The sequence below is a fragment of the Parus major genome, chromosome 17, assembly GCF_001522545.3.
Source record: "Parus major isolate Abel chromosome 17, Parus_major1.1, whole genome shotgun sequence".
In the NCBI taxonomy this organism is placed as follows: Eukaryota; Metazoa; Chordata; class Aves; order Passeriformes; family Paridae; genus Parus; species Parus major.
In genome coordinates this window covers 5807076-5819947 of record NC_031785.1, presented here as the reverse complement: position 1 = coordinate 5819947, position 12872 = coordinate 5807076, and the positions used below count along the sequence as shown (strand labels likewise).

At 43.7% G+C, this 12872-nt stretch overlaps 1 protein-coding gene across 18 annotated transcripts in view; it reads right to left on the bottom strand.

Annotated features, from left to right (window-relative positions):
- The window catches only part of DNM1 (dynamin 1), a 65145-nt gene that overhangs the window by 32072 nt on the left and 20201 nt on the right, over window positions 1-12872 (bottom strand). For 14 of the 18 annotated variants that reach the window (XR_004499670.1, XR_004499669.1, XR_004499672.1 and 11 more), the window contains exons 2-10: window positions 9765-9838; window positions 9097-9246; window positions 8508-8711; window positions 7893-7991; window positions 7056-7216; window positions 6046-6188; window positions 5832-5967; window positions 4544-4611; window positions 3402-3540 (exon numbers count right to left, since the gene is read on the bottom strand). Coding sequence is in view for 13 of the 18 variants with exons in the window: in XM_015644667.2 (XP_015500153.1) it covers window positions 3402-3540; window positions 4544-4611; window positions 5832-5967; window positions 6046-6188; window positions 7056-7216; window positions 7893-7991; window positions 8508-8711; window positions 9097-9246; window positions 9765-9838 (1174 nt within the window). In the remaining 5 variants the exon portion in view is untranslated. Of the gene's footprint in view, window positions 1-56; window positions 196-3401; window positions 3541-4543; window positions 4612-5831; window positions 5968-6045; window positions 6189-7055; window positions 7217-7892; window positions 7992-8507; window positions 8712-9096; window positions 9247-9764; window positions 9839-12872 lie in introns of all 18 variants that reach the window. The other 4 variants (XM_015644666.2, XM_015644664.3, XM_015644668.3 and 1 more) reach the window with 1 other exon arrangement.

Sequence of the window (12872 nt, the reverse complement as noted above, 5' to 3'; positions counted from 1 at the left end):
AAGTGTGTGGGAAGGGGATGGGCATTGACCTTTCTTCAATTTTTTTGTTTCTTTACCTTTTCGCTACACTTTCTGATGGTGGATGTGAGCTCACTCACTACCATATCCACACACTTCAGACTTGGCTCCTTCAACTTCTGCACCTGCTTTTTCACTATGGCTTCAAAAGCGAGGTCAGGCGTGAAGAGACCCGTTCTGCATGGCAGGGGAAGGGTGGGAGGAAGCAACGAGGAAGAAGAAAGCAAAGCAGAGAAAGAGCAGGAAGAAGGAAGAAAGAAGGAAGGAAGAGGGAGAAGAGAGAAAACACAAGGCAAAATGAGAAGTGAGATTTTGGTTCATTCCATTAGTTTACTGAACCAGGTGAGCATTGCTATGGGGCCTGTGCACTGCCAAGTATCAGGAGAGTCTGCAGGCAAATGGAAGTGTCAAAGGGGGAATGAGGTAGGAGCAGCTGGGCCAGTGAAATGGTGAGCTGTCAAGAGCAAGATGAATGAATGGAGCCCCCAGGGATCAAGTGATCACTTCCTGAAGGAAAGCTTCTTTGGATTTCAAGACAAAACTTTTTGCCAGTGAGCCACTGCTGCCTTTCCAAGAGGTTCACCATTTCTCTTTATCTCATTTCCCTTTCCTTCCCACCATAGTTATCTCCCTTTCCAAGTTTTCCTTATTCCAGCTGCAGGAAGCCTGAACAGAAGCCAGGCTAAGACCTGCAGAGGTCTGTCACTTGCCTTTTGTTTTGGCAGAGCTGAACTGACGTCTCTCAGTTTCAGGGATTTGGACAAACCACTCCACTTACAGAACATATTTCATCTTACCCGCCTTCCCTGCAACATCAACTTCCTTAGTAAGAATAGATGTACCCTGTATTTAGGAAAATGCAAATATGCTACAGCACATCCACAGCTACACAAAGCATCCATTATACCTGCAGCATCAGACCCAACATAGGCCTGCTGTGATTTATAAGGAACTATTAATTTCCACTGATATTTGTGGTCTGTGTTCTCAATGGCTCTACTCAGGAAGAACAAAGTTCACAGAAACTAAAATTACTAAAATATAGCCAAGATCAATCAAATTCAGGATTGCTGCACCCAAAAAAGTTTTTCAGCACTTCTTTCAACACTTCAGAGCTTCTACTGGATGCTCTTTGTTACACAATTGGACTGGCCTTACCATGGGCCATTACTACTTTACCAGTGCTTTCAGGGAATAACATCCCCTTGGCATGGGAAGGGGATATTGCTTTTCTAAAGCTGCAGTTTATAACCACACCTGGGGTGCCTGCAGCTAACAGCAAATCCTGGGATGGCTATAAATAACCACCACTTCATGTAAATCAGGTATTACTCCTTCATCTCATCTTTCATATCTCTGTGGATAACACCTGCAAGTCCCCAAGCAACACCAGTTCACTCTTCAACACATATTAGGGGATGTACAAGCACTCTGCCCTTCAAGCAGCAAAGAGCTGCAGTATGTTACAGGATTTGGATTCACCCAAGGGTCTCTCTCCAGGTGCCAACAATGCCCCTTTTGAGCCAAGCAAGAGCATTTCCAGAGTTCAATTCGCATCCTCTGACCCAGCAGAGGCTTCCTACGAATCCAGTTGCCCAGCTAAGCTCAAGTGATGCTGCTTCCCCCAGGAGACTTAAGGGAAGTCTGATTTTTTTTAAAAATTAGTCCCTTACAATACCCGAGTATCACCTGAATGACAGTATTTCGTTTCTTCATATACAAAATTGTAACCATGGCTACTAGAGCACACACAGAGCAACTAGAACTGAAGTCAACCATGAACACTTTAGCAGTAAGATCCAAGCTGAAACAGAATCCTTTATTCCTGAATCTGTGACGTTTCCCCTTCATCCATGTGGTCCCTTCTCCTCCCCTACTTCCCACCCTGTTGTACCCACTGCCTGATCACTTGAGAAATGCTGCCTTCAGAACAGAGGGTTTATTCTAAAATTGTCATTAAAAAGAGGAATGAAAAAGAAACAATGAAGTAAGAAATAGGAAGTGAAGGAAAGGATGCAATGAGGAAAAGAAAAATCAATGCGCAGTTTTGAATAGCAACTGATGAATGGAGAAAAAATCAAAAGAAGCTTCAGAGGGCACAAAAAAGGAGGGCCCTTCTGATCCAGTTAGCAGGTGACTCTGGATACTTGGCAGCCCGAGGGCCTGTGCTTACCTGTCAACAGGCTCTAATGGCAATTTTCTGGGTGCTTCCCACAGTCACACACCCCAAGAGAGGACAGCAGGACAGAAAAAGGAAGCTCCTCCAGCACTCTAGAAACCTGAGCAACCTCTCACTGCATCCACTTTGCTCTCCCAGTCTGTCCTGGGGGGCAAAGCATGTGTCTGCACACCTGAGCCTTCCTGCAGAGGCTCTCGGCCCTAAGGACCAGGCACTTGTGCAAGGGATGGCAAGTGTCACCACTTGGGCACCTGCCCCCACCCTTGCTGAGAGGGGGTCAGACTCTGTGGAAACCTCCTGCATGCCCATTTACCTGCACCTGAATAGCCAGTGGCGATTCCAGTCTCCAGTGCCCACCTTATCCTAACTGAGGTGCCTTTTCACCAGCACCCAGCCCTGCCTGAAGCAGCAAGTCATGGCTGAGAAGAATGGCACAAGTCATCTTATCTTGCTCTCTTTCAACCCCAACCTCAAAAACAAAAGCTGCCAGATCCAAAGAGCAGAATCAAGGCAGGTTCCCACCTCTGACCCCCAAAAATACCAGTATGGATCCCAAAGGACAAAGCCTGATGCCCTCTCTCTTGAGAGAGAGCGCAGACAGACCCCAGAGGCTGATAAACATTTCTAACTTGCTTCTTCTCAGCCATGTGCTGCTATTCCAGATCAGGATATGGACCAAACCAGCCAGAAATCAAGCCAAACACCACAGGAATGTTTCCCTGAGATACAGCCCACAACTATAAGTGCTGTAGCTCTAAATTTCAGCCACATACATCCCCCCAGGGCAACTCTGGGATTAATCCTCTCACTTCTACAAGAACAGAGGGCACTTGACAGACAGCCAGTCTCTGGCTTGGAAAATAAAGTCAGATAATAAATTTAAAGAAAAATGCAGCCATAGAAAAATACCCTTGGTTTTCACAGGAACCAGGAGTCATGCTAGAGACAAGGCCAGGACGTCTCCAGCATGCCCCAGGTCTAAAAGATTCAGGGAGCAGGGCCATAGCACAAATCCCACAGTGCTTCCTTTCTGTTTGGCTTGTTGGCTGGATCGCTCCAGGCTGGCTCTGCTCAGGTCTAGTCATGCTGAGGAGGTGGTGAAAACACCAAGTGTGGCTGCAGGCAAGTCCCTGCCCAGGTCACAATGCTGCGCCGCAGCCAGCGAGCAGGTGGAAGGTGCCAACTCCATGCTGCCTCTGGTTACCTTCTTGGTGCACTGTCTAACAGTATTGATTAACTCCGAAATGACCATGTCCACGCATTTCAGGCACGGTTCTTTAATCTTCTTCACCTGCTTTTTCACAATGGTCTCAAAGGCCATGTCAGGTGTGAAGAGACCGGTTCTAAACACCCAGGGTGGGGACGAGACAAGGCAGGAAGGGGAGAAGGGGCAAGGAGAATGTCACAGCATTACACACACATCTTGGAGCAGGCACCGCCATCACCAAAACCCGGGACATTTGGGCTGGGAAGTGTCACATCCCCTGGACAAGCCCTGACTGAAGTGCATGAAAAATGAGGGGTGCTTGGAACTTGCAAGAAAGGAGGTGCTGAGGGAAAAATGGATCTTATCTGGACAGAATAGCCAGGTCACCATTTCACCTCAGCCTAGGGGTGGGCAAGGGCTCAGCCCTCCATAGTGTATTTGACCTCAGAGTTGTGCAGGAGATGAGACCTGCTCTGGAAGATTTTATTAATGGTTAAGACATTGACACATCAGATACTGATACCCTTTATCAGCTGGTGACTGACCAAGAGAAAGGTATGAAAATAAATCTAGGTCAGTGTTTGTTCACATCCCTGTGTGCAGAAGGGCTCTGACAGGCACCCTCCTAAGAGCAGCACAACTCAGGGCTGAATTTTCTGACAACTTGCTTTCACACTGAAGGGAACACAAACCTGTTTGCTAACCATGTGGGGCCAGTGGGACCCTGGTGATGAGCACACCAGTGCTCCCTCAGATCTGTAGGGGAGATGAGGCTCTGTACCAACTTGTTTTGAACAACTAACTGCTGGTTAATGTGAAAATCAATGTTTTAGTTTTAACTAAACAAAGGAGTAGCATGGGGTTGCATCCCTCTTCCTACCCTCTCATATGTAAAGGCCCAAGAAGGATGAAAAAGATGTCAAGTCACCCAGGCTTTTACCTTTTTAGGCTTCTGTGACTCATGGGAAAAGAAAGCAAACTCACTTGAATGACTGTCCCTATTCCCAGATTCAAGCCAGAGGTTATCCCTCCCTTTGGCTGACCTACCGTACCTCTGAAGTCTTCAACTCCATTTGGAGGGTCTAGAAGCATTTAACAAGGCTTTTCAGCCAGAGCTCTGCCTGGTGTGTGATACGTGCCTGATACCATGGATGTTCTTGATGGCGTAGCTGATCTCCCGCCGCAGCTCCTTCTCATCAAACTCCATCTGCACCAGGAGAGAATTCCATCAGAAACCTTCTGACCCTGATTTACACAGCAGGACACAGCAGCTGACTTTGTAGAGAAGAGGTCCCATGCCAGCACTCCCATGTGACACATGAGATCTTAGCTCAAGTGTTGGATGTAGAGTCCAGCCACAGAACTGCTGTGGCCAAAGCAGGATATCCTGGACACACATGAGGGCTAAGGGCCCTCCTAAGCTTAGCTCCCAACAGCTATGGGCCTCCATTTACAGATGCCTCAGCTGCTCTTAAGGTGCTTCTTTGAGATAAAGCACTAGGACTGAAGTGTTAGATGGTTTTCTAAAGCACATTGGTTTGCCTCACAACAGTTAGCATGAGATCTTGGTAGCTGCTCTTTCAACAAACACCACAAATGGATAAAACATTTTGTGTGAATTGTAAATCTAATGCAAGGAAGGCTGTTTATTTCACTAGAAAGGCCTCATCTTATTCAAATGTGGAAAAAAGGAAGCAGAATGCAAAAAATACTGAAGCAGAAAAATGTGGCTCTCAAGTTTGTTCCAACTGGCATTAAAAAAAAAGATTTTCAGTACCCCTTCCTGATCAGGTTAGTGTACTTCACCATCCAAAAAAACTGTCTTTCAATAAGAATCCTCTTCCAGTGTTAAGAGGGGAGTAGAGTTTCTCCACTGTTCCCACCTCTTGATAAGGGACAGACAGAACTAATCCCAGGTACACCTACAACTCTTTTTCCTGCTCCTTAGGTATCCATGAGTCCAACTTTAGATCTAGTCTGATGCTCAGGATCAAGGAAGTACGAGTTTCAGCACCATTCCTTCTATATGAAACTCGGTCATAGTAGCATTGACATAACATATCTGCGAGGGCATTCAGGCATTGATTTACCATTGGTTGTGTTAAAGTGATTTTTCACACTCAATTTAGCATTTAGGAACTGAGCCCAAAAAACACTGTCATTTAGCTCAGAGAGTGTTAAGTTCTGTCACAAGAACAGGGACAGAGGGCAAAGTCAGCACTATGGGAAGATCCCAATAAAGTAGACTAACTAGTGGGAAAAGGTGATAAAAGGGAAAACCATGAAACAAAGTAGCTGAAGAGAAAGTCAGCTGATGAAAGACCATAAGAGGAGTAAGAAGACCAACAGTCAGACTGCAGTCTAACAGAAGTAGTAACATGAAACAGGAAACAAGGAGTATATCACAGCAGCAAGGAGAAGCAGTACCTTCACCAGCTCGAAGGGGAAACGCTCATGGAATATGCGGTTGATCCGAGCTCCTCCTGACAGCTCATAGGTGTCAATTTGGTCTCCAGAGCCTTCAATGCGTTTCTCAAAGTCCACAGCAAACTGCTGGACCATCCTGAAAGAAATCCAAGATCATGAAGTAGAACTCATTGCTGAGCAGTCCTTTCCAGGGAGGGACACTGAGGCCACTTACTGAAGCAGAGCTTTGGTCTTGCGAGCAGGGTCATCAGGGCGAAAGTTCTTGTACTCCTCCACCTCCTTCTCAATGGAGAGGAGCTGGCTCTGCAGCTTGTTCCGCAGCCCTGGCAGAGTGTCACGGATGTGGTTGGTCAATTGCTGCACAAGAAGAAGGTTTAAGATGACAATAAGCCTCTAGGTAGTTACTGGGAAGAGTCTGCTGCCTCCACACTACAAAAAAGATGAAAGCTCCTCTCTGTGTTCAGTTCTTCTGCATGGTCCTAACAAAATGTCTATCCCAGGACAAATACTAATTAGCTGAAGGTATTTCACCTCCTCAGCTCCTGCCTATTGCTCCCCTCTACTCTTGACCTTCAGTTCACTTTCTTGTCTGGTGCAAAACTCCCCTCCACACAAACCTGCTGACTCAAACCCAAGAATAAACTTCACATACAAGTATTAGCATTTGCTGTTTACATGAGGGTAAAGGCTATTCTGCCTTCAGATTAGTACATCAATGTGGTGGCAAAGCCATTTTCCCAAAAAGAAAAGGGTGAAAAGGCAAGGTGGAAGGAGTCAAAACTACTCATGAAGCACTAATAAGAGGGTTTCCAAAAAGCACAGCTTTGGGAAACTCCAGGTTAAAGATGAATATTTGAATAATGACAAATAGGAAAGAGACTCTCTTCACTTCATAGAGTATTTCAAAGGAACAGAGAGGGAAGCAAAAGTAAATTGCTACTGTATGAAAAATAGAGATAAGACAGCCTCACTAGATGGGAAATTACTATCAGTATCACATAAAAACTGCTACGTACAGAAATCACTAGAATTTAGAAGATATCTTTTAACTTAGCCAGAAAGACCTTGCATCCTGATAGTGTATATATCACAAACCAATTACTGAATTTGAAAGTGAAAGGATAAATCAGAGTTCTGCCTTTGGTGTGCAAGCTCCATTATTGGCCTCAGTGTGCTTCACAGCCAGTGACACCATGGGCAGCAGTCCTTGACTGTGGACAGTACCTGGTTCAGTACTTTCTGCAGGAAGGGGGTTCCCATGCGATCAGCCATGTGTCTGTAAGCTGGGTGGGAGAGAAAAAACTTTCTCTCTGCAGCCAGAGCTGCCTGAATGTCCTTCTTGCCATCTATGTCCTTCTGACTTCTGTTGACCACACCAATGTAACCTGTGAGTGTTATACAGAGAGAGATCAGATGGTTGCAAGGATGTAAATAGAATTCAGACTTGAGAAGGAGGTTACTCTGCCAGCAGCATTACAGAAGGGGAAGTCTAGTTAACACATTATTAGGGGCAATTGGAAGAGTTTAAAATTTCCTTGAATGGCCCAGGCTCTGATATTTTGGTAAGCAGGACAAAAATTACTATGGAACAGAGAATTATCTTATTTATTACTGTTCTCCTAACACAAAGCTCACTCCAGTCTCATTTATTTCATACTCTCTTTTTATGAGTCCTTAGCACAGGTACTTTTGCCATGGCCACAGCAAGTACCATAGCCCAGAATTATTTAATCTCTTTACTATGGCAGTGAGGGGAGTGTTTTAGATATCTTTCACAGTTTGCCTTAATGAAAGAAGGAAAGAGAAAGTAAAAATAAGAGCGTAAGGCTGTGTTTCTGTAAGGACTACATATATAAATACCTAAAAAGTTCCTGTTAACAACATGACTGAAACCTGTTTTCCAACTTTTCTCACTTCTAGGCTGGAACAGAGACTGCTTAACCAGAAGTTGTAAGAGATATTACAGGAAGGGGATCCACTGGAGGAAGAGGATGAGGCCAGGACACCTCACACAGGGAAAACAGAGGAAGGAGATCATGGACAAAGCATGAGGTAACATACCCCTACGGAGGGGAAGCAATTTGTTTTCTAATACATCTCGTGCATCAGTTCCTTCATCCATAAGATCCAGCTTGGTGATGACCCCAATGGTGCGCTGGCCTATGGAAAAAAACCCACAAACATACTTGATCAGCAAACGACTCTTGTATTATTTTTCTCTGTTCACAGAGCTTACAGATTGCCCAACTTAGCTACCCAAGGGCTCTTAAAGTCACACATTACAGCTTCCATCATGTACAAGAGGCTAGAAGAGCAAAACAGACAAAAATCAAGATCAATTCTCAGTTGTAACCTGCTGAATGCAGAAGCTATGCCACAGCAGAAAAGGATTTTAGTGTATATTTTCCTAGCTCTTTCTAAGCCAAATGCAAACGATTAAAAGAAAGGAAATTCTTCAACTCCTCAGAAATGTGGCTTAGACAAATGACGAAAAAGGAGTAACAAAATTTCTACTACAGCAACTGTTAACACTCACTAATACCTCTCAGAAGAATGTTTGTTGCTGAAGATACATCCCAAGGCAACAGACATGAGCCACAGCTACTGGTCTAATCACAACCAAAGGAAAATCAGGCAACTGCCCAGTAATGCCAGGATAAATTAGGAGACATTTACCTTGAGGATCCACCTCCTTTGCAATCTTCAGGGCATCAGAATTGGCCAAATCAGAGTTGGCTGGGGATACTGCCAAGATGAGGCAGTTCTCTTTGGTCACAAACTGCATGAGCATGTCTCGGATCTGGAACTCGATGTCAGGGGGCTGATCCCCTACAGGGACTTTTGTCATACCCGGCAGATCCACCAAGGTCAGGTTCAGGACTAGACACAGGACACAGGAGTTAGCACAAGTGATTTTTAAGTTAGGAATGTTCTGGTCTTGGTCTTTAAGTACCACCTGTAGTTAAAGTGACTTCAGTATATCACAGGAATAAGAGATGTACACACAAAAGCACACAAAGCTTTCTATTCCCTTCTTGTTATGGCTCAGTAAGAACTAGTTGCAGGTTGTTTCTACTGTGATTGTCAATGGTTTCATCACCCTTCCTTTAAATCACTTGTTTTCACACTGATCAGGAAAATGGTGCCCTCAAAGTCATTCCACATAGGCTACACTGGATGGGAAGGGAGGACAGTTCTTTGTTTTCAGCTCACAATGGACTGGAGAGCCTTCTAGAAGAGTTGGTCCCTCTGCATTAGGACTCACCATGGGGAGAGTAGACTCGGAGATTGATGGGCACAGGGGAAATCCCTTTGTTGGAGCCAGTAACACGATCTGTTTCAGCCTCAATCTCCAAACGGACCTCCTCAAAATCGGTGAATTTCTTTCCTTTGCAGTGTAAGAACTCGCCATATTCTATTTAAACAGAAACAGGGTCATAAAGAGTCACTGAAATTAGAGAAAACTCAAAAGTGTGACAAAAGCATCACATCCTGATGTGACAACACAACAAAATGCAACTGGAGATATAAAGTCTGGGAAAGGCCTTTCCCAACAGAGTTTGCAGGTTGGAGCAGAAGTTACTGCAGTCACATTTATGTGGTCAACATCTGAGATAATTCAGTTGAACCCAGCATCTTCACCCCCTTAGTTCACTACATTTTCATCAGGGTCATGTGGTTTTTAAGTGTTACCCACTCATTAGAGTCACAGCTGCATAGTTATGATGTATTTGCATGGAGCCCTGACTAATAAATTAAAACAAAAAAAAAAAAACACATTAAGAAGCATTTTGCTTCTGAACACTTATTGCAACAGATGTTAAACGGGCAAAAAGGCTGCAGATCAGTTTTCCTCAGGAAAATTCTTATTTATTTTCTCCAGTGATCAAATAAGACTTTCCTGACTAAGACAGGGAAAGGGAGCTCACATACCTGTGCTGGCATTTACCAGCTGCAGGACCAGTGGGCGCCTGGTTACAATGCCAGATCCACGTGGCAGAAAGTCCCTGAAATGAAACAGGAAGTTTTGGATGAGTGATTGTTTCCTTCCCTTTTCACAGCTTTTCTGCTTCTATAAGTGTAGATGGATTCTAAGAGGGAGTCCCACCTATGAGCACAAAAAGTTTAAGGCACTAAACACAAAGTACCTCTCCTTGAGAAGGGCAAGAACTTGTTCTGAAGTAATTTATACTCACAGCAGAGTCCCTCTAATCATGTCTGTGACAGTAGTTTCTCCAGCTGAAGTTCCAAGTTAACTAACAAACCCATTTAATACAGCTGTCTGTACTTTGGAAAAAAATAATCTTTCAGAAAGAAAAGAGAAGTTGACATAGAGCCAAAGAACTAGCATGCCTCCTTTTGGCAAAAACAATTACACAAATTCACTCACACCCTGCACTTGGGGCTTGAGAAGACACCACACTGTCCCAGTGTGCAAATATCATGTGATACAACTGAGAAAATAACCAGCAGCAAAAGGCTTGTCGCCACATAGGATCTCTCCTGGCTATAACTACTCAAGATACCAGTATTGCCAAGATAAAAGCAGCAGTTTCTTTCTGTATTTACAAGAATCCTGAATTTCTGTGTACTTCAAGTAATTTCAAGGGAAAGCAGCCTTACACTAGCATTCTCCAAATGTTGACTTAGCAGCCACAGCCCACCAGTTCTCCTTTGCTTTTCCTTTTTTTCCAATCCAAAGCTAGGCGTGCTCACTGCATCTGCTGATGACCTTGCTGGTTTGTGGCTTGGTTTTCTAGTACTTGGCTATTCATCTTCAAGAGCCACTGAGCAGTTCTGAAAATATAATCAATTGCTTTCTCACCTACTGGGAGAAACACCACTTCAAAATATGTTTCCTACAGCATGAACATAGTTTTCTCTGTTAAAAGAAGCCCTGCCTACACTGGCAGGGTTCTGGCAGACAATCCTCCTTCCCTTCATAGCTGTGGCAAGGAATAATTTTGTTGATTCAAGAGTAACTATTGACTCTGCTGAATGAGAAATCCAGGGCTCTCCACTTTGAGGTCTTCCTCTTACTCCTGCATGAACTTAAGATTGACAAAATCCATGAAAATGAGAATTGAGTTTCTGTTCCAACACACCAGACAAGGCCTTGAGCAGCTCTGTCTCAGCTCCTGGTTTGGCCACTCATTTCCTGTGTAACCCTATGGAAGTTATTCTGGTTCTCTGTATTTCCATTTTCTCAGCAATAAAAGTAATTCCCCATCTGTGGGAATGTTAGAATAACTTGGTAATATCAAGAACTGGAGACTAGGTTTAAGTGAAATGAGTGTAAGGAGGCACTATACATCCTCTAACACCTCAAATATTACCTGTTAATTACTAAATCAGGGGTAATGGAGCCTCAGGTACAAATCTACCAGTTAAAATTAGACTGAATTCTCATTATTTTAGACTTTCCAGAAGTATAAACACTTAACTGGGGAATGCGTTTCATTTGATTTTCACATAATACAGCTCTAGCTTTTCCATTCCAGTGGGATTAACCCTGGAATCTTTGAGACACTGCATCATTCTAACGGTTTTCTGCTGTCTCAGCTCCATTCCTATGGATGTCTGTGGCCAGTATGTGGAGAAGTCCTATCTTTGTATCAGTTGTTAGCATAACCAATCTATTTGAGCTCCACTGAATTATTTTGAACTTGTACCTGAGAAAAAGAAATCCTATCACTACAGATTCCCTTTCCAGCACTCTAAGACAGTCTCCTAGTTATTGGTTTCCAACTTGCAGTATCAAATCTTGCTTTACTGTAGAAAAAGGACCACTTGCATTTATAAGCATGAAATCAATAGGAAGCAAGATCCTATTCATGCTGCACTATGTTTTCCTGAATATTTCTGCTTTGGTTAAAATCCCAATTTCTCTGCTGTCCTTATCATAGCTACTAAGAAAAAAAATTTCAAGACAAAGAGACAGAAGACCTATGACACTGGGTTCCAGCATTATTTTAAAAAGATCCAATTTATTTGTTAACTCAAGTAGCTCCCAGGCTATTCCAAGGAAAAACCACCAAGTCCTCTAGATGACAAGACAACAAATCCACAAATCAAATTTTGTCACCTAAACCAATAATCTTTAGCACTGCTCTAGTTCTGAGTGAAAATACACAATGCAAATCTGATCCCTAATATCAGAAAATGAATGCATGTTCTTACCCACAAACTATTGGGAGATACATGCAGTTCAACTCTCAAATCTTCTCTACACTTGACTCCTATCAGAAGTTACGGCCAAAAAGCTTTATTAAAAAAAACTCCTACAACTGATGCAATATCATCTCATTGTATCCATGTTATTTCTTCTTCTTCATTTACTTTCTCTCTACAGTCTGTTGTAAAAACCCCTTCCTCCTCCTGCTCCAGCTAAGCCTTTCAAATCACAGAAACTAAAAAGTAGGGATTAGTAAATTTTGCAGGGAGCTGGCTGAGTGTCAAGGAGCAGGAATGGAAAGTCCTCCCTGCCCCTCTTGCAAGGGGCACAAACTGCTGCTGCAAATAAATTACAAGCACAGAGCACGTGTGGCACAGACAACATGCCCAGGACAGTCTGAGTTCACTTCAGAGCCTGAAGGAAGAGCTACACACACAGCAATTGCTCCAGAAAGAGCAGCTCAAAGTGATAACACCAAGCTGGAATCAGGAACACACCACACCAGGTAAAAACCACCACATGCCAGGTAACCTAGGCAGGCAAATGCAGAAGTTGAACTGGCTTATTCATTTCCAACAGGGGAGATGTAAAAGAGCAAGGCTGAGGGAGGAAAAGGAAAGATGGAATAAGTCTGAAGAGATAAAATGTTATAAAGGCTTTGAGTGCTGAGACAAGACAGGCTCTAGCATGACACCAAAGCCTCATTACATACATCACTATACATGACTGTGCCTGAATTATGTTACTCAGGTTGAGGCCACCAATCCCCTGTTTTTCCCCTTTCACTTTTTATCATAAGAATTGGAAAGTCTTTTTTATGGTGCTTTGTTTGTAGCGCACAGAAGTGCACGACAACATTTGATTTC